Below are 22016 nucleotides of genomic sequence, written 5' to 3'. Positions count from 1 at the left end.
CCCGAGGACCGGGTCTGCCGACCCGAACCGACCCAGCACCCGACGCAATGCAACATTTTTCACCCGTTTCATGAAAATTCGTGGTTCAAACGCGGTTGAACCGTGGGTACCCGACCCGGTGCAGGGCTCTGGTGTACGTGCGTGTGTGTGTGTGTGTGTGTGACTGCTTTATTGCAAGCTGTTTTCAAGTTTTGGCAAAGGACGCATTCAACTTCTTGGAAAAAAACGGAAAAAACGCACTGTATGATGAAGTCTTGTTAGCCAAAACGCGTTTGCTTTTGGACATGGTGGTAATATAAATAAATAATGACACGCAGTTTGTGAGTGCGGATTTTTCTTCCTTAAGTTGATGCAAGCTGTTCTCATGCTAAACTAGGCTAGCAGCATTTTAGCGTTTTAAACATATTGTCTGTATAACGGTACCTATTATGTGCATGTTAAACTTGTGCATCCACAGTACTAGCATTAGCTACTTTAGCCACATTAGCCACATTATTAGCATTAGCTACTTTAGCTACATTAGGCACAGTACTAGCATTAGCTACATTAGCCACAGTACTAGCATCAGCTACATTAGCCACAGTACTAGCATTAGCTACATTAGCCACAGTACTAGCTTAGCTACATTAGGCACAGTACTAGCATTAGCTACATTAGCCACAGTACTAGCATCAGCTACATTAGCCACAGTACTAGCATTAGCCACATTAGCCACAGTACTAGTATTAGCTACATTAGCCACATTAGCCACAGTACTAGCATTAGCCACATTAGCCACAGTACTAGCATTAGCCACATTAGCCACAGTACTAGCATTAGCCACATTAGCTACATTAGCCACAGTACTAGCATTAGCTACATTAGCCACATTATTAGCATTAGCTACTTTAGCTACATTAGCCACAGTACTAGCTTTAACTACATTAGCCACAGTACTAGCATTAGCTACATTAGCCACATTAGCCACAGTACTAGCATTAGCCACATTAGCCACAGTACTAGCTTTAGCTACATTAGGCACAGTACTAGCATTAGCTACATTAGCCACAGTACTAGCATCAGCTACATTAGCCACAGTACTAGCATTAGCTACATTAGCCACAGTACTAGCTTTAGCTACATTAGCAATAGTACTAGCTTAGCTACATCAGCAACGTTAGCCACAGTACTAGCCTAGCTACATCAGCAGCGTTAGCCACAGTACTAGCTTAGCTACATTAGCCACAGTACTAGCATTAGCCACATTAGCCACAGTACTAGCTTTAACTACATTAGCCACAGTACTAGCATTAGCCACATTAGCCACATTAGCCACAGTACTAGCATTAGCTACATTAGCCACATTAGGCACAGTACTAGCATTAGCTACTTTAGCCACATTAGCCACATTATTAGCATTAGCTACTTTAGCTACATTAGGCACAGTACTAGCATTAGCTACATTAGCCACAGTACTAGCATCAGCTACATTAGCCACAGTACTAGCATCAGCTACATTAGCCACAGTACTAGCATCAGCTACATTAGCTACATTAGCCACAGTACTAGTATTAGCTACATCAGCCACATTAGCCACAGTACTAGCATTAGCCACATTAGCCACAGTACTAGCATTAGCCACATTAGCCACAGTACTAGCATTAGCCACATTAGCCACAGTACTAGCATTAGCCACATTAGCCACACATTAGCCACAGTACTAGCATTAGCCACATTAGCCACAGTACTAGCTTTAACTACATTAGCCACAGTACTAGTATTAGCTACATCAGCCACATTAGCCACAGTACTAGCATTAGCCACATTAGCCACAGTACTAGCTTTAACTACATTAGCCACAGTACTAACATTAGCCACATTAGCCACATTGGCCACAGTACTAGCATTAGCCACATTAGCCACAGTACTAGCATTAGCTACATTAGCCACATTAGCCACAGTACTAGCATTAGCTACATTAGCCACAGTACTAGCATTAGCCACATTAGGCACAGTACTAGCATTAGCTACATTAGCCACAGTACTAGCATCAGCTACATTAGCCACAGTACTAGCATCAGCTACATTAGCCACAGTACTAGCTTAGCTACATCAGCAGCGTTAGCCACAGTACTAGCATTAGCCACATTAGCCACAGTACTAGCATTAGCCACATTAGCCAGAGTACTAGCATTAGCCACATTAGCCACAGTACTAGCATCAGCTACATTAGCCACAGTACTAGCATCAGCTACATTAGCTACATTAGCCACAGTACTAGTATTAGCTACATCAGCCACAGTACTAGCTTTAACTACATTAGCCACAGTACTAGCCAGAGATTGTTTAAGTATATAGAGATATGCCAATGTAATAGGTTGCTATGGGCACCTAACATGACCAGGTTCCGGTCTGCCTAAAGGGGCGTGTCATAATGCTCCTAGCATTGAATAGAACAGTCCTTAGCTCTGNCTAAAGGGGGATCTCCCCCCTCCCCCTTGCAATGGGGCACCTAAGTCTCCACCCCTTCCGGGCGGCTTGTGGGGCTGGCAACGCAAAAACTTTTGACTGGGCTGTAATGGACTGATCAAAGCTATTTTCCGACCCACCTCGCATTTCCCCGTCGATCACACATATGCGGTGCCTCAGAATTAATAACAACCAATGGTGTGCTTGTTGACTTCACTTGGCAAGCGATTTTTGAGTTGTGTGTGTGCAAAAATATGTAATTATTTGGACTACACAACAGACGTCGCATGTCCGACGTGCAGCCACTTAAGCCACGGTGCAGCGGTAGGGTTGGCTGTGCCTCGGTTCACGTCAGATATGCGAGGCGCACGTGTAGTCTCCAACACAGTTTTGCACAAAAGCTAAAATAACGTTTCTTGCGTGCCGAAAATGAGTGGTCTTACGACGCAAATCCAAACCTTTCAAATTCACTGTCATCATATGTGAAATCCGGAGCACATGCCAAACGGGATGAGGATTTAGCTTGACTCGCTCCATTAACTCGCACTCAAAATTTTGAGCGCTCCAGCCCCATAGATCGGAAGTAGAAAGGCGTGACTTAGGTGCCCCATAGAACCGGAAACAATGGGCCAATGGAACCTCTTTCTCTCTACTCTCTCTGGTACTAGCATTAGCTACATTAGCCACAGTACTAGCATTAGCCACATTAGCTACATTAGCCACAGTACTGGCTTGCAGGGTTTGTACGGTCATGGAAAACCTGTAAAAGTTATAGAATGTGATTTATGTAGATTTCCAGTCCTGAAGTACTCCTGGAAAAAGGTGCAGCCTGGAAAAGTTATGGAATTTTACAGCTTTCATTTCTAATAACAGACGCATCAGTCCTTTAAAACGTGTTAATTTTGTCCAATTTATATATTTAAAAAATCTGTGCGCGGTGATTTGATTAGACATTGCAGAGATTATTGGTTCACGTTTTTCCCTCTTAGCTACGTCATTAGTGTTAGCCACAGTGTTAGCTATATCAGTACCGTTAGCAACAGTACTAGCTTAGCTACATCAGTAGCGTTAGCCACAGTACTAGCTTAGCTACATCAGCAGCGTTAGCCACAGTACTAGCTTAGCTACATCAGCAGCGTTAGCCACAGTACTAGCTTAGCTACATCAGCAGCGTTAGCCACAGTACTAGCTATGTCATTAGCGTTAGCCACAGTTAGAGGTGCTCCGATTGCTCGGCAGCCGATCATGATCGGCCGATAACGGCCAAAAATAGCCTGATCGGTGATCGAAAAAACATGTAGATCAAATAAACGATCCAGAGATATAAAATTCCTCACGCAACCATTTTGCCTTCACACCTGGCGCTGCATGCCTAGGTGCTGGCTCTGCACAGCTGCTGCACCAAAAGAAGACATCTTTGCTTGTCTATAACTTTTCGGAAATTCCTCCTTCATTTTCACCATTTATAATCATATCTGCACCAACAATGATCTGATTTTCCGATCCATGCGCCGTTTAGCCTACATGACGCTTGTAATTTGTGAATGACGTGTCAGTCTCGCCATGTTCGCTATTTTGAGTTACAGCCTGTATGGAAGTTGTCAGTCAGCACGCAACAACTAAACGTTTCCAAAACATACATCAACGGTATTGTTTTTAAAGTTGTAGCCTAATTGACAGCCAGTTCATTAGTTTGTAGGCGCTGCAACACCAAACAGCAACAGAGGGAGAGTGGACGGTGAAACTCAATCAGTCTGTGCAGGGAATTCTACAATCTATGACAGTGTTACAGAGAAAGAGCTTTCCTCGCAGACACGCTGTGTTGTGCGTGTTGCCTGTTCTTTCAAGTGAAGTTTTTTTTTCTTGTTTAGAATCTCAAGTGTTTCAGTTACAATGTAATTTGCGATTGACTACTCCTCGCCAGTTAGCCATTTTACGTTATAACCTGTGTAGTTGCCTCGGTCAGCACGCGACAACTTCACGTTGTCCGCACAAACATGTCAACGTTATTGTTTTCAAAGTTGTAATTGACAGTCAGTCGATTAGTTTGATAGTCGCTGAAACGCCAAACGGCGACAGATGAGGGGAGAGGGAGACAGCTCAGTCTCAGAACGGTAGCGGAGCACTGCAGCTGTGGACGGTGACAGAGAGGGGAGGGGCTCTCCTCACGAGGCTGCTCATTTAAAGCGACAGGGTTTTTTCTCGTATGTAGAAGACTATTTGATGTAATGTTTCAGTTTCAATTCAATCTTAAATAGTTTAGTAATTATATGCAATAACTTATAAATTGATTAATAGGCTACTGTAGACTTACTTGTAGGCTATATTACCAACACTAGTCTGAAAGAGCTGAAAGATAATAATAATAATAATAATAATAATAATAATAATAATAATAATAATAATAGCCTAATAATAGGCCTACATTGTGAAAGCGACATGTGCAAATTAAGATTGATTGGTTTATGGGCAGAAATGGTATTCAATAAGGATAATTAATAGGCTATTAAAAAATATAAAATAATTTCTGTGATTGGCAATGATCGGTGATCGGCAGATAAAGATTTTTGTTGATCGGTATCGGTGATCGGGCCAAAAAAATGGTGATCGGAGCACCTCTAGCCACAGTGCTTACCTAAGCCCGCAGTGATCGGTGGAGAGGCTCTAACTCTGTGTGTGTGTGTGTGTGTGTGTGTGTGTGTGTGTGTGTGTGTAGGAGTGTGTGTAGGAGTGTGTGTAGGAGTGTACTAGGCGGTTCTGAGCCTCTAACTCTGTGTGTGTGTGTGTGTGTGTGTGTGTGTGTGTGTGTGTGTGTAGGAGTGTGTGTAGGAGTGTACTAAGGCGGTTCTGAGCCTCTAACTCTGTGTGTATGTGTGTGTGTGTGTGTGTGTGTGTGTGTGTGTGTGTGTGTGTGTGTGTGTGTGTGTGTGTGTGTGTGTGTGTGTGAGTGTGTGTGTGTGTGTGTGTGTGTGTAGGAGTGTGTGTAGGAGTGTACTAAGGCGGTTCTGAGCCTCTAACTCTGTGTGTGTGTGTGTGTGTGTGTGTGTGTGTGTGTGTGTGTGTGTGTGTGTGTGTGTGTGTGTGTGTGTGTAGGAGTGTATTAAGCCGGTGGTAGGTGGTTCTGAGCCTCTAACTCTGTGTGTGTGTGTGTGTGTGTGTGTGTGTGTGTGTGTGTGTGTGTGTGTGTGTGTGTGTGTGTGTGTGTAGGAGTGCATTAAGCCGGTGGTAGGTGGTTCTGAGCCTCTAACTGTGTGTGTGTGTGTGTGTGTGTGTGTGTGTGTGTGTGTGTGTGTGTGTAGGAGTGTATTAAGCCGGTGGTAGCCGGCTCTGAGCCGCGTGCTGCCCAGGTGAGTCGTGAGACGCTGTTCACATGTCTGGAGGCGGGGCTTAGGCTGCTATCTCCCATCATGCCGTTCGTCAGCGAGGAACTCTACCAGCGGTTACCACGACGACAGCCAACCAGCAGCCCTCCCAGCATCAGTGTCACGCCCTACCCAGACGCCCAGGAGGTACACACACACACACACACACACACACACACACACACACACACACACACACACTACCCAGACGCCCAAGAGGTACACACACACACACACACACACACACACACACACACACACACACCCTACCCAGACGCCCAAGAGGTACACACACACACACACACACACACACACACACACACACACACACACACCCTACCCAGACGCCCAAGAGGTACACACACACCCTACCCAGACGCCCAAGAGGTACACACACACACACACACACACACACCCTACCCAGACGCCCAAGAGGTACACACACACACACACACACACACACTACCCAGACGCCCAAGAGGTACACACACACACACACACACACACACACACACACACACACACACACACACACACACACACACACACTACCCAGACGCCCAGGAGGTACACACACACACACACACTACCCAGACGCCCAGGAGGTACACACACACACACACACACACACGCACACACACACACACACGCACACACGCACACACACACACACACACACGCACACACACACACACACTACCCAGACGCCCAAGAGGTGTCATCTGCGCGATGTCATTCCACGTTCAAACTGCCTTCAATACAAAGAGTAACCTAGACGTGTCGGTTGTTTTTTAGCTTCACAGACTCGACGACAATGAAAATGAAACATTAAATCTTTATATCATGTGCATGTTTGATCGCACTGGCAGCCACCGTGGTAGTTTGGAACAAAGAAGTGGCTCATTTGTCGAGGACGAAGCGGAATGTTTCCTCCACCTCGGAAACACTGTTCAACTGTCCAAATAACTTCAGCGTCGTAACTTGCAAGCGCATGTGTTGTCTTTGGTTCGTGTAAATAAATGAAACTACAAAGCACGGGAAACTTATTTAATGAAGAGCTCACAGTCCGTAGACCGACGAAGGTTAGAACAAGGAAGTAGCGCTTGTTCTCGACTCGAGGACAGAGCAGGCTGGTCGAGAGGACCAATCAGAGACCTATTTTCGCCCTTCACGCCGTCGCTGTCTGCATTATCCCTGCGTCGAGACACAATTTTGGGGAGGTGCCCCAGAGTACCTGCGTGATGGGGGGGCTTCACTCCGTTAACTGCGCGGCTCACTGCATCATGATGCAGTGACGCTGATCTCGAGGCATAAACCACCCTTAACACATACACACACACATACACACATACACACACACACACACACACACACACACACACCCTACCCAGACGCCCAAGAGGTACACACACACACACACACACACACACACACACACTACCCAGACGCCCAAGAGGTACACACACACGCACACACACACTACCCAGGCACACAGGAGGCACACACACACACACATACACACACACACACACACACACACCCTACCCAGTGTCAGTGTTTGTGTCTACATTAATCTGTGTGTGTGTGTGTGTGTGTGTGTGTGTGTGTGTGTGTGTGCGTGTGTGTGTGTGCGTGTGTGTGTGTTTGTGTGTGTGTGTGTGTAGTTCTGTTGGCATAGCGACGTGGTTGACAAGGAGATGGAGTTTGTCATGTGTGTCGTGCGCACCATCCGATCGTTGAGGGCCGACTACAACCTGACCAAGACACGCGCAGACTGTGAGTACACACACACACACACACACACACACACACACACTACAACCTGACCAAGACACGCGCAGACTGTGAGTACACACACACACACACACACACACACACACACACACTACAACCTGACCAAGACACGCGCAGACTGTGAGTACACACACACACACACACACACACACACACACACACACACACACACACACACACACACACACACACACACACACACACTACAACCTGACCAAGACACGCGCAGACTGTGAGTACACACACACACACACACCAAGACACGCGCAGACTGTGAGTACACATATATACACACACACACACACACACACACACACACACACACGCACCAAGACACGCGCAGACTGGGAGTACACACACACACAGGGTGGCCGCGGGTCCTTAAAAAGTCTTAAAAAGTCTTACATTTCATTTTCGCCAAATAAGGCCTTGAAAAGTCTTATTTTGTCTTAAATTTTCAACCCAAATGTCTTAAATTTGTGGAGCTTAATTTAGGGAGGAATAATTATCACAGCCATGTGTTGAACTTCGCGACGGAAATCGGGAGTTGTAGTAGGGCTGGGCGATTCACCCTCAAAAAAAAAAATCTAGATTTTTTTCATAGAAAAACTCGATTCACGATTCGACTCAACACCCCCCCCCCAAAAAAAAAACTCTTGTCGAGCTCTCTAGGCCCCTACATGGTTGTGGTTGTGTGTGTGTGTGTGTGTGTGTGTGTGTGTGTGTGTGTGTGAGTGAAGCCTACTCGGACTGGACCAGTTTATATGGACATGGGGTAGCCTATAGCAGGGGTTTTCAAAGTGGGGGCCGGGGACCCCTGGGGGGCCGTGAGAGGATGCCAGGGGGGCCGTGGCAGATTGGCAGGGAAAATATAGCAAAATAAAATGAATAATTTAATAAATTGAATAACCTAAGTAGCCAAAATAAACCAAAAATAGGCTTAAATCCTAGTGGAATAATTTTTGTTCTTTACAATATTTACTTATTGTTTTTTTTCTGTAGTACCTGAATGGTCTTAGGAATACACAAACTTTATCAAGGTGTCAGGGGGGGGGGGCTTGGCTGGAATACCTGTATGTGGAGGGCTCAGTAAAGTTTGGGAACTCCAGGCCAAAATAGCCTAATGTAATTTTATCTCAGAACATTGCTAATAGAAATGACCAATTGGGATTACATTGAAACATCTCAGAGAAAGAACAAAAAATGTGAGGGGTAAACCCTCAGGCACTGTTGAGATTTGTCGTCACGTGCCATCCATCCCCACAATATATTAATGATTTTTAAGCATTATATTACAGATGTATAAAGGCTCTTGTCCCAGATGAACAAATGTAGCGATTGCCTGCTGGTTTCCTAACCCATCAGAGCACATGGTAACAGGCACGAGCAGACCATAGTTGCCCACGGTGCCCGAGCAACGGCCCTTTTGCCCACATTGGCTGATATTGCCCTTCCAAGGGAAGGTAAAATAATATGGCAATTATAATTTCATATTTCAATATCATTTGATTTCTTTATAATTCATAATTTTGATTGAAGCTTTGTACAATAAAGACTTAAGTCAGTCATACAAATTCATCAGACCCGTCGAGAATGGGCACGAGCGATGTGAGGTAGGTAGGCTACGCAACAACTCCGGTGGGGAGGGAGAAGGCACGCGACAGGCGCTTTGAGCGCCTATAAGACACACGAAAGATTTTGAAGATGCCTGGGTGTCGGCTAGAGCCCTACACACAGTCTACATATTAGGGTACAAAATATGCTCACAATCAACCTCTCTAATACAATGTTGAGTTTAGAACTTTTAGTTATCATACATCTGACAGCCAGCCAGCGCCACGTTTAGGTAGCAAAAAAAAAAACCTGACAGCCAGCTGTAGATATGCCTCGGAAAAATAGGCTAAGATTTCATGTTTCAATTGATTTGCTTTGCAATTCGTATTTTTGATTGAAGCTTCCTAAATTAAGTTTTCAAATTCAGATTCACCTGCACCTCGAGAGATAGGCAAAGGGAGAGGCAGCATGCGCGATGCGGGGGGCACGCGCAGCTCTACTTGGGAACAAGCATGCATGCGACCAGGGCAGAGACGCAAAATATGTCGAAGATGTCGTGGGAGTAGAGCGACTGCCCTGACGGCCTGAGGTGAGCTGGAAACACAGCAGACTACACAGTATTAAACTGCATGATCACAATTAATGTCTCTTAAAGCCGATCTCGAGTTTAGGACGTTTGATCCTAAATAATCTGACAGCCGGGGTGTGCCACGTTCAGATATTGGGGGAAATACGACAGCCAGCTATCTTGCTTGCAGTCAAAGTTTTACATGGCTCAGGTTGTTTTGTGGAAGGCTAACCCAACTAAGAAACATGCAGATGACATGTCGTTTTATCAAGCAAGAGAGAACTTAAGGGGGTAGGCTAGCTAAAGGAAGCACATCTCTGCAGAGTTGGCTGCGAAAAAAATGAACAGGTGCAGGTGAGGCAGAGAATCTTTTTCAGGATTGTAGAGGTTTGATCTTGGTGAGACCGCTAGGCAAGTGCGTTTTCTTACGCTGATATAGCCTATTCTCCGACCCAAAGATAGGCTACTGTTTCCACTGTCAATGTCCATGTAATTGAAATAAATCCACTCCACGTGATAACTGACGTTTACTGTTCTTCTCAAGACATAGGCCTACAAAATGTGCATGAACTAACTAAAATATCTGTAATGAAAATAAAAGGTTACAAAGTCTGCGAGAAGCTCGGAGCTTCAGAGCAACATATGAGAACTGGTGCTCCCACGCCACGGTTCTTTGCAATCTGAAATGAAAGCCGGCTCGTCCATTCTTAAAGCGACAGTACACATTTTTAATATAGGCTACAAAAGACCCAACAAATGACCTAAACCTGTGAATTCTTATTGTTTTAGCTTTCCTATATAATATTCATCATTTTAATCATGGAATATGCCTATTAATTAAATTTCAAATTCAAATTAAATGATCTTTTTAACAATTTTTAACTATTTCTATTTATTATAACTTAAAGTCTACTTTGGCTGCTACAAGGATTATAAAGATGACAGTGGGTTAATTGATTAAGCATCCTCATATTTAGCCTATTCATTTACTCATCATTTCATTTCATTTAAGATGAGGATGACTCAGAGCCACAGACCTCTGCACATAGGGCAGGTAGGCATAAGACTGATAATCTCTGTGACTGATACAGGTTTAAAAACTATCAAGGCTTTTTCTCATAATTTCATTTAATTTAGGGGCAGCCACATACCACACATGAGGAAATGTGGATCAGGAGACATTTAGGGCAGGTGGGCATAAGGCTGATCATCTCTGATATGATTAATAGGTAGGCCTACATGTTTAAAAACTAGCATGTTATATCATATGGTACGCATATTCAGGATACTATACAATAAAAAATATTAATAATTATGACAATAATATACTACTTCTACTAGGCCTACTACTACTAAAAATAATAATACCCATGGTGCAGTTTCCTAAAAATTCTGAAGGCCGCTCATTGTTGATGGGTTTTTTTTTTTTTTTTTTTGGGGGGGGGGGGGGGGGGGGGGGGGGGGGGGGGGGGGGGGGGTTTTGCCCTTTCTTCAGGTTAGAGCAACTGCCCTTTGAAATTCCTGTGCACGTCCCTGCATGGTAATACGTCTGTGTCAAGTTGTCAGGTTTTTGTTTTGGTTTGTTTGGTTTTTCCAAGGTTGCTTGTTTCAGGATTTTTTGTTTGGTTGACCACTGTGCAATTTTTTCCCCAACTTGAGAAGGAATGTCGTCTGAATGAGGTGTGAAGTGCAGGATTATACTCGAAGGGATTTGACAATACAACTTTTCCTTTTCGATTTCCTCTCTTTTTTCCTTTTTATTAAAGTTCAGTATTTTCCAGTGAAAGGCACAAGGAACAATCAAGGACAATCAAGCTTGTGGGTCCGTCTTTCCCCTAGGTAAAAAACCTAGAGGGAGACGTACAAACAGAACAGAAATTGGACAACAGAAATTAGTCACAGGTAATAAATGTGCAAAATGTTTGTGCAAAATGCAAGCAATGTGCAAATGTGCTGTTATAAATAATTTATCAAAAATAAATAATTTATCAAAAATAGACTTTGCAACATTTTTACATTACAACCCAGACTATAAATATTTGCCATACTGATTTTAAGACCGTTATAAATAAGATTGACCAAAAGTAAATACATTGCATTTTTGCCCACGAGTTACCCCACTATAAAGTGCCAAATGCGCGCCATTAAACAAACACCGGGGTCACAGACATTACTTGTGCCCGGGTTTAGCTTACAATTACGCAGATAAAGATTTGCAATAGTGAAGGAAACACTACATATTTACAAAAGCATTCAAACAGAGAACCACACCTGGAGCACAACTGAACACATTATGGCTCGCTAGAAGAGAAATAAAACAGCGCTTACCGGCTTCCCCTCAGCTTTCAGACGTGAAATGCACAGTGGTTCGCAAGTGTTACAAGCGAGCAAACCAACCTGTGTGTTCATCTCAGACTGTGCCGTTTTAAACTGAACCTAGCCAGTTGATTAGGCACCTGTGCACTAGGTTTGCCGCTCAAACCAAATTACTCAAAACGAGCGCAGCTGACACTGATCAGCTGCCACACGCTTCTACTATGTGGATGGGTCCCTCACCAATCAGCCAATTAGTGATTACTATGCACCAACACCCTTTTTTCCCCCGTTGTTTTTTCCCAATGTTTTTTTTCCTGTGTGATTAAAAATTAAACTTTAAACAACCAGCCGCAGACCAGGTCTGACGCGACAGTCTGAATACATGTCGATGTATCTGAACACTGCTGCGTTAACACAGCGAAAACATTTTGGAGCAACACCCTAAAACAATGCTTACTTCAAGACGGTAACGTTTGCAAGCCTGAGTAGATTAGATATTGCGTTTCATGCATTTAATCAGACATCATCGCATTCGCACAGGATTAGAACTGGTAAAACTTTCGGCGAAGTTTACCGCTATCTTTACTGACATGGCGCGTTCAGACGCGGTTACTTTACCACAAGTCTCCTAACTAGTCCCGTCCGAGTAGGGCTTTAGAGAGGGGGAGAGAGAGCGCGCGAGAGACAGAGTGCTCCGGTTGCTTGGGTGTGTGTGTGTGTGTGTGTGTGTGTGAGAGAGAGAGAGAGCTAGCGAGAGAGGGAGGGAGAGAGATTCCTTTCAACTCACATATGTTGGTTAAGATAATATAGGCGAGGAAGCAGCGCATCCAAAACTTTAAGCATGTGTTGAAAACCTCTCTTCTCTGCCGAATAAATTGGAAGCATATCGTTAGTAGGTAGTTCTAGGCTAATTGCATCCGTGATTGCTTTCCACCCTGCGCCACTCTTGTGGTAGGGGTAGAGTAGTTTGTTTAGCATTTTCTCCGCGAGATGTTTTCGTTTCAAATATTGAAACATGCCTGTAGTCCGGCTGCTACGACGTACAGCTTATGACAACACTGTCATTCACAATTTACAAAGTGGTAGGTTGTTTAATTCATCATTGGCAAAACGATAGGAGGTAGTGTCTCCTTTTTTGAACAGGAGCCCGTATTCCTCACCCGTTTCACTATATTTCTGTCGAACCATTTCACTCACCACGTTTGTTTGTGCATGTAATGGGGGAGGAGACACAGAGAATGCACTAGGTAGGCTAGACCTGATTCCATGGCGGATCGACGTGGGAGGCATCCTAGACGCCATCCCAACCCCCGCCATTACACTCCGAACCCCAAACAATGATACACTCCCGCCGCTACAATCTCAAAAAGTTCCCATAATCATGCGAGAAACACAGAGAAACATAGAAAAGTTTAGAAGGTGCAGTTTTAGAAAGTAAGGGGACAGAGAGAGAGAGAGAGAGAGAGAGAGAGGGAGAGAGGGATAGAGAGAGAGAGAGAGAGAGAGAGAGAGAGGAATAGAGAGAGCGAGAGAGAGAGAGAGAGAGAGCAAGAGAGAGAGATGGAAAATGGAAGAGAGAGAGAGAGAGAGAGAGAGAGAGAGAGAGAGAGAGAGAGAGAGAAATTCATAGAAGAAGTCTGGAAATGGAAGAACGAGTGAGTATGGAAACGGAGAAGAGAGAGAGAGGGATGGAGAGAGGGGATATATAGAGTGAAAGAGAGGGATGTTGGGAAGGAAGGAAGGAGTGGAGGGGAGGGAGAGAGAGAGAGAGAGAGAGAGAGGGAGAATTCAAGAGACACGATCTAGGGAGAGAAAAATGTATTGAAGAAGTCTGGAATTGGAAGAACGAGTGAGTATGAAAACAGAGGAGTGGAAAGATGGAGATGAAGAGAGAGAGGAGTGGAGAGAGAGAGAGAGAGGAGTGGAGAGAGGGAGAGACAGACAGAAGAAGGGAGGAATAGAGAGAGAGAGAACAGCAGCTGAATAGATACGATCTGGGGAGAGAGAAGTTTATTGAAGAAGTCTGGACATGGAAGAAGGAGGGAGTACTGTAGGAGCAGTCTGTTTATAGGAGGTGTGGAAGAACGGGCGAGTATGGAAGAGAGGAGGGATGGAGGGGGAGAGAGGGGGAGAGAAGGAGGGGGTGGAGAGAGAGGAAGGAGGGGGTGGAGAGAGGGGAAGGGGGTGGAGAGAGGGGAAGGGGGTGGAGAGAGGGGAAGGGGGGGGTGGAGAGGGGAAGGGGGTGGAGAGAGGGGAAGGGGGTGGTGGAGAGGGGAAGGGGGTGGAGAGGGGAAGGGGGTGGAGAGAGGGGAAGGGGGGGGGTGGAGATGGGGGAAGGGGGTGGTGGAGAGGGGAAGGGGGTGGAGAGAGGGGAAGGGGGGGGTGGAGAGAGGGGAAGGGGGGGGGTGGAGAGAGGGGAAGGAGGGGGTGGAGAGAGGGGAAGGGGGGGGGTGGAGAGAGGGGAAGGGGGTGGGTGGAGAGAGGGGAAGGGGGTGGTGGAGAGGGGAAGGGGGGGGTGGAGAGGGGAAGGGGGGGGTGGAGAGAGGGGAAGGGGGGGGGTGGAGAGAGGGGAAGGGGGGGGGTGGAGAGAGGGGAAGGGGGTGGTGGAGAGGGGAAGGGGGGGGGTGGAGAGAGGGGAAGGGGGTGGAGAGAGGGGAAGGGGGTGGAGAGAGGGGAAGGGGGTGGAGAGAGGGGAAAGGGGTGGAGAGGGGAAGGGGGGGGTGGAGAGGGGAAGGGGGGGGGTGGAGAGGGGAAGGGGGGGGGTGGAGAGGGGAAGGGGGGGGTGGTGGAGAGGGGAAGGGGGGGGTGGAGAGGGGAAGGGGGTGGGAGAGGGGAAGGGGGGGGTGGAGAGGGGAAGGGGGTGGAGAGGGAAGGGGGGGGGTGGAGAGGGGAAGGGGGTGGAGAGGGGAAGGGGGGGGTGGAGAGGGGAAGGGGGGGGTAGAGAGGGGAAGGGGGGTGGTGGAGAGGGGAAAGGGGTGGAGAGGGGAAGGGGGGGGTGGAGAGGGGAAGGGGGGGGTGGAGAGGGGAAGGGGGGGGTGGAGAGGGGAAGGGGGGGGGTGGAGAGAGGGGAAGGGGGTGGAGAGAGGGGAAAGGGGTGGAGAGGGGAAGGGGGGGGTGGAGAGGGGAAGGGGGGGGTGGAGAGGGGAAGGGGGGGGGGGGTGAGAGGGGAAGGGTGGAATGAATGAAACTGATTATGATTCAAGAGTTTATTGTCATTGTCGAAAATTTTTGTTTTGATTTTGTTTGGGGTACAATTAGGGCTGGGCGATTCACCCTGAAAAAAAAATCTAGATTTTTTCATTGCCAAACTCGATTCACGATTCACGAATTTTTATTTATTGTGCTTTCTGTAGTACCTGAATGGTCTACAAAAACTTTATCAAGGTGTGAGACTGGGTGCACAGAAAAAAAGTGTGGCACGTCCCATGTCAGGGGGGGCTTGGCTGTATCTACCTGTATGTGGAGGGCTCATAGTAAAGTTTGGGAACTCCAGGCCAAAATAGCCTGATGTAATTTATCTCAGGACATTGGTAATAGAAATTACCAATTGGGATTACATTGAAACATCTCAGAGAAAGAACAAAACATGTGAGGGGTAAACACTCAGGCACTGTTGAGATTTGTCGTCACGTGCCATCCATCCCCACAATATATTAATGATGCATTATAGTACAGATGTATGGAGGCTCTTGTCCCAGATGAACAAATTTAGCAATTGCCAGCTGGTTTCCCATCAGAGCCCATAGTAATGCGTCTGAATACGTCGATGCATCTGAACACTGCTGCGTTAACACAGCGAAAACATTTTGGAGCAACACCCTAAAACAATGCTTACTTCAAGACGGTAACGTTTGCAAGCCTCAGTAGATTAGATATCGCGTTTCATGCATTTAATCAGACATCAGCGCATTCGCACAGGATTAGAACCAGTTTTACTGCCGGTAATTTCTCCAGACTGCAACAGGTGGTAAAACTCTCGGCGAAGTTTACCGATATCGCCGCTATCTTTACTGACATGGCGCGTTCAGACGCGGTTACTTTACCACAAGTCTCCTAACTAGTCCCGTCCGAGTAGGGCTTTAGAGGGGGAGAGAGAGCGCGCGAGAGACAGAGTGCTCCGGTTGCTTGGGTGTGTGTGTGTGTGTGTGTGTGTGTGTGTGAGAGAGAGAGAGCTAGCGAGAGAGGGAGGGAGAGAGATTCCTTTCAACTCACATATGTTGGTTAAGATAATATAGGCGAGGAAGCAGCGCATCCAAAACTTTAAGCATGTGTTGAAAACCTCTCTTCTCCGCCGAATAAATTGGAAGCATATCCGTGGTAGGTAGTTCTAGGCTAATTGCATCCGTGATTGCTTTCCACCTTGCTCCACTCTTGTGGTAGGGGTAGAGTAGTTTGTTTAGCATTTTCTCCGCGAGATGTTTTCGTTTCAAATATTGAAACATGCCTGTAGTCCGGCTGCTACAGCTTACGTTACGACAACACTGTCATTCACAATTTACAAAGTGGTAGGTTGTTTGGTAGCCTATTCATCATTGGCAAAAGGAGGTAGTGTCACCTTTTTTGAACAGGAGCCCGTTTCACTATATTTCTGTCAAACTATTTCACTCACCACGTTTGTTTGTGCATGTAATGGGGGAGGAGACACAGAGAATGCACTAGGTAGACAGCCTACATCTCTGGAGTCCTGGACTGAGGTCTTGGCGAACGTAATGCAATGCGTGCGCTGTGCACTTGGATATATAAACTGCATAGGGGCAGAGGAAAAATCGTATTTTTCTCAAAAAAACAAATCGATTTGACGTTCAAACTCGATTTTAAAAGTTGTAGCCATGTAGTGTAATTTAGAACGCATTATTGAATTTTATTTAGTGTAAAGTTTCATTGTGTATAGTTTTGTGTTTTCAAACGGCTACATTAATGTAAATAACCAATTGTTTTTTGTGCTTCATTTGAACCTGTGTATGATCTTGCGAGTTGGTCCTAATTTCATTTGGAAAATGGTATTGAAAAGTCTTAAAATGTCTTAATTTTGACTTGGTCAAACCTGTAGACACCCTGCACACCAAGACGCGCACAGACTGTGAGTACACACACACACACACACACACACACACACACACCAAGACACGCTCAGACTGGGAGTACACACACACACACCAAGACGCGCACAGACTGGGAGTACACACACACACACACACACACACACACACACACCAAGACACGCGCAGACTGTGAGTACACACACACACACACACACACACACACACACACACACACACACACACACACACCCACACACACCAAGACATGCGCAGACTGTGAGTACACACACACACACACACACACACACACACACACACACACACACACACCCACACACACACCAAGACGCGCACAGACTGTGAGTACACATACACACACACATACACACACACACACACACCAAGACACGCGCAGACTGTGAGTACACACACACACACACACACACACACACACGCCCGCTGGAGACCTTTTTTTCTCTGAGTTTGCAGGTTTGGTGTAGGTTACCCTCTACTTAACTGTGTGTGTGTGTGTGTGTGTGTGTGTGTGTGGGTTTGCGTGTGCGCGCGTGCGTGTGTGTAGGTTATCTGCAGTGTGTGGATTCTGAGACGGCGTGTCTTGTGGAGCGCTTCGCTCTCCTCTTAACACTGTGTGTGTGTGTGTGTGTGTGTGTGTGTGTGTGTGTGTGTAGGTTATCTGCAGTGTGTGGACTCTGAGACTGCGTCGCTTGTCGAGCGCTACTGTCCCCTCTTAACACTGTGTGTGTGTGTGTGTGTGTGTGTGTGTGTGTGTAGGTTATCTGCAGTGTGTGGATTCTGAGACGGCGTCGCTTGTGGAGGGCTTCTGTCCCCTCTTAACACTGTGTGTGTGTGTGTGTGTGTGTGTGTGTAGGTTATCTGCAGTGTGTGGACTCTGAGACGGCGTCGCTTGTTGAGCGCTTCGCTCTCCTCTTAACACTGTGTGTGTGTGTGTGTGTGTGTGTGTGTGTGTGTAGGTTATCTGCAGTGTGTGGACTCTGAGACGGCGTCGCTTGAGGAGCGCTTCGCTCTCCTCTTAACACTGTGTGTGTGGGTGTGGGTGTGTGTGTGTGTGTGTGTGTGTAGGTTATCTGCAGTGTGTGGATTCTGAGACGGCGTGTCTTGTCGATCGCTACTGTCCCCTCTTAACACTGTGTGTGTGTGTGTGTGTGTTTGTGTGTGTGTGTAGGTTATCTGCAGTGTGTGGATTCTGAGACGGCGTCGCTTGTTGAGCGCTTCGCTCTCCTCTTAACACTGTGTGTGTGTGTGTGTGTGTGTGTGTGTGTGTGTGTGTGTAGGTTATCTGCAGTGTGTGGATTCTGAGACGGCGTCGCTTGTTGAGCGCTTCGCTCTCCTCTTAACACTGTGTGTGTGTGTGTGTGTGTGTGTGTTATCTGTGTGTGTGTGTAGGTTATCTGCAGTGTGTGGATTCTGAGACGGCGTCGCTTGATGAGCGCTACTGTCCCCTCTTAACACTGTGTGTGTGTGTGTGTGTGTGTGTGTGTGTGTGTGTGTAGGTTATCTGCAGTGTGTGGACTCTGAGACGGCGTGTCTTGTGGAGCGCTACTGTCCCCTCTTAACACTGTGTGTGTGTGTGTGTGTGTGTGTGTGTGTGTGTGTGTAGGTTATCTGCAGTGTGTGGACTCTGAGACGGCGTGTCTTGTCGATCGCTTCGCTCTCCTCTTAACACTGTGTGTGTGTGTGTGTGTGTGTGTGTGTGTGTAGGTTATCTGCAGTGTGTGGATTCTGAGACGGCGTGTCTTGTCGATCGCTACTGTCCCCTCTTAACACTGTGTGTGTGTGTGTGTGTGTGTGTGTGTGTGTAGGTTATCTGCAGTGTGTGGACTCTGAGACGGCGTCGCTTGTCGATCGCTTCGCTCTGCAGCTCCAGACGCTCTCGTACTCCCAGACCATCCGGCCCGTAACCGGCGGCGACCAGGATATCCCACAAGGCTGTGCGGTCGCCATCGCCTCCGACAGGTGCTCTGTACACCTCATGCTCAAGGTAACTCACACACACACACACACACACACACACTCACACACACACACACACACACACACGCACACACACACGCACACATACACACACGCACGCACACACTCATACACACACAAACACACAGTGTCATGGATGAAGGTAACACACACATACACACATTAGACACACACACACACACACACACACACACACACACACACACACACACACACACACACACACACACACACACACAAGGAAATGGAAGATGGAAATTAGCCTCATGGCTATAATCTTGTGTATTTAGCATTTTTGATTAAATGCTGGTAATATATGCTGTCCCTTTTTAAATAAATAAACCTGAAACTTGTAACAAACACACACACACACACTCACGCTGAAGGTAACAAGCTCTGTACACCTCATGCTGAAGGTAACAACAGGACAGGTGTGTGTGTGTGTGTGTGTGTGTGTGTGTGTGTGTGTGTGTGTGTGTGTGTGTGTGTGTGTGTGTGTGTGTGTGTGTGTGTGTGATAGGTGCTCAGTACACCTCACGTAACAACAGGGGCGTGTGTGCGTGTGCGTGCGTGCGTGCGTGCGTGCGTGGGGTGTTCCATACAAGTAATACTCAAGGTACAAATGGTGTGTATGTGTGTGTGTCTGTAATGTGTTTGTAATGTGTGTTTCGTGTGTGTGTGTGTGTGTGTGTGTGTGTGTGTGTGTGTGTGTGTGTGTGTGTGTGTGTGTGTAATGTGTGTTGTAGGTGTGTGTGTGTGTGTGTGTGTGTGTGTGTGTGTGTGTAATGTGTGTTTCTAATGTGTGTGTGTAATGTGTGTTTCTAACGTGTGTGTGTAATGTGTGTTTCTAACGTGTGTGTGTGTGTTGTGTGTGTGTGTGTAATGTGTGTTTCTAACGTGTGTGTGTGTGTGTGTGTGTGTGTGTGTGTGTGTGTGTTGCAGGGTCTGATTGACGTGGAGAAGGAGGTGTCCAAGTTGAGCTCCAAGCGGTGTGACCTTGAGAAGGTCGTCAGTAAACTGCGAGAGAAGATGGAGAAAGCGGACTACACACACAAGGTCCCCGCCAAGGTGCAGGAGGCAGACCTGGAGAAGGTAACACACACACACACACACACACACACACACACACACACACAAGGTCCCCGCCAAGGTCCAGGAGGCAGACCTGGAGAAGGTAACACACACACACACACACACACACACACACACTACACACACAAGGTGCCCGCCAAGGTCCAGGAGGCAGACCTGGAGAAGGTAACACACACACACACACACACACACACACAAGGTCCCCGCCAAGGTCCAGGAGGCAGACCTGGAGAAGGTAACACACACACACACACACACACACACACACACACACACACACACACACACACACACACTACACAGCGAAGGTCCCCGCCAAGGTCCAGGAGGCAGACCTGGAGAAGGTAACACACACACACACACACACACACACACACACACACACACACACACACACACACACACACACACACACACACACACACACACAAGGTGCCCGCCAAGGTCCAGGAGGCAGACCTGGAGAAGGTAACACACACACACACACACACACACACACACACACACACACACACACAAGGTCCCCGCCAAGGTCCAGGAGGCAGACCTGGAGAAGGTAACACACACACACACACACACACACACACACACACACACACACACACACACACACACACACACACACACACACAAGGTCCCCGCCAAGGTGCAGGAGGCAGACCTGGAGAAGGTACAGACAAACACAAACACAAACACACACACACACACACACACACACACACACACAAGGTCCCCGCCAAGGTGCAGGAGGCAGACCTGGAGAAGGTACAGACAAACACAAACACAAACACAGTCATTTCTGGTTGGGACTGACCTTTGTTTCTATTGGCCATGAGATATCTCGAAAGTCACACACACACCGACTGTTTTTGATATTTTTAATAAGGTCCCACCTTTAAAGGTTTTTAATTTTTTAGAATGAATTGATGTTAAGTGTATTTAGTCTCTTAATGTATACAGTTGTGTGTCTTTTTTAATGTGATGTAGTGTTTTTTTTCTATCTGTATTGGCCATGACATAGCCATAGCTGCTGAAATGGCAATAAATGTAAACAATCAAACACACACACTCTTTTTTCCAAATCCATCTCTCACACGTGTGCACGCTCACTCTAATGCTCTTCTCTCTCTCCAGATGCGCCACACACACACACACACACACACTCACACACACACACACACACACACACACACACACACACACACACACACACACACACACACACCTTCTAACGCTCTTCTCTCTTCTCTCTCTCCAGATGCGTCAGACTCAGACGGAGTTGGAAAAGGTGAACGAAGCCATCCAGAACTTCAGAGGAATGATGTAACACCTCACACACACAGACACACACACACACATGGCCTCACACACACACACACACACACACACACACACACACACACACACACACCCTCCAGCACGCACACACACACACACACACACACACACACACACACACACACACACACAGACACACACACACACATGGCCTCACACACACACACACACACATGCATAAATGGCCTCCCACACACATTCCTAAAATCAAGAACTTAAGAGGGGACATGTAACCCCTGTAGAACACACACACACACACACACACACACACACACACACTCACACCTTCTTGTTTATTTTTCCTTCTAGTTCAGGCTTCTGTTCATGTTTGTCTGTATGTGGCTTTCTGGAGAGAAATAAAAAAACTATTTGGAAGACCACTGACTGACTGGCTCTAGTCATTCACACACACTTGATCACTAACATTACAACACACACACTTATAAGTTGCACTGCAAGTGATTATTGACATTACGAACGACACACACA

At 46.7% G+C, this 22016-nt stretch overlaps 1 protein-coding gene across 5 annotated transcripts in view; it reads left to right on the top strand.

The window, feature by feature from the left end:
• Positions 1-21546, top strand: part of vars1 (valyl-tRNA synthetase 1) — a 63630-nt gene extending 42084 nt beyond the window's left edge. For 2 of the 5 annotated variants that reach the window (XM_063198486.1, XM_063198484.1), the window contains 5 exons: positions 5748-5957; positions 7475-7586; positions 18926-19104; positions 20040-20189; positions 21448-21546. In XM_063198486.1, coding sequence (XP_063054556.1) covers positions 5748-5957; positions 7475-7586; positions 18926-19104; positions 20040-20189; positions 21448-21516 — 720 coding nt within the window. In that variant the 3' untranslated portion in view covers positions 21517-21546. Of the gene's footprint in view, positions 1-5747; positions 5958-7474; positions 7587-18925; positions 19105-20039; positions 20190-20330; positions 20355-20509; positions 20534-20721; positions 20746-21447 lie in introns of all 5 variants that reach the window. The other 3 variants (XM_063198482.1, XM_063198483.1, XM_063198485.1) reach the window with 3 other exon arrangements.
• The last annotated feature ends 470 nt before the right edge of the window (positions 21547-22016 follow it).

The sequence above is a fragment of the Engraulis encrasicolus genome, chromosome 5, assembly GCF_034702125.1.
Source record: "Engraulis encrasicolus isolate BLACKSEA-1 chromosome 5, IST_EnEncr_1.0, whole genome shotgun sequence".
Classification (NCBI taxonomy): Eukaryota; Metazoa; Chordata; class Actinopteri; order Clupeiformes; family Engraulidae; genus Engraulis; species Engraulis encrasicolus.
Note: the sequence above shows the minus strand (reverse complement) of the source record. Positions and strands in the feature narration are given on the sequence as shown.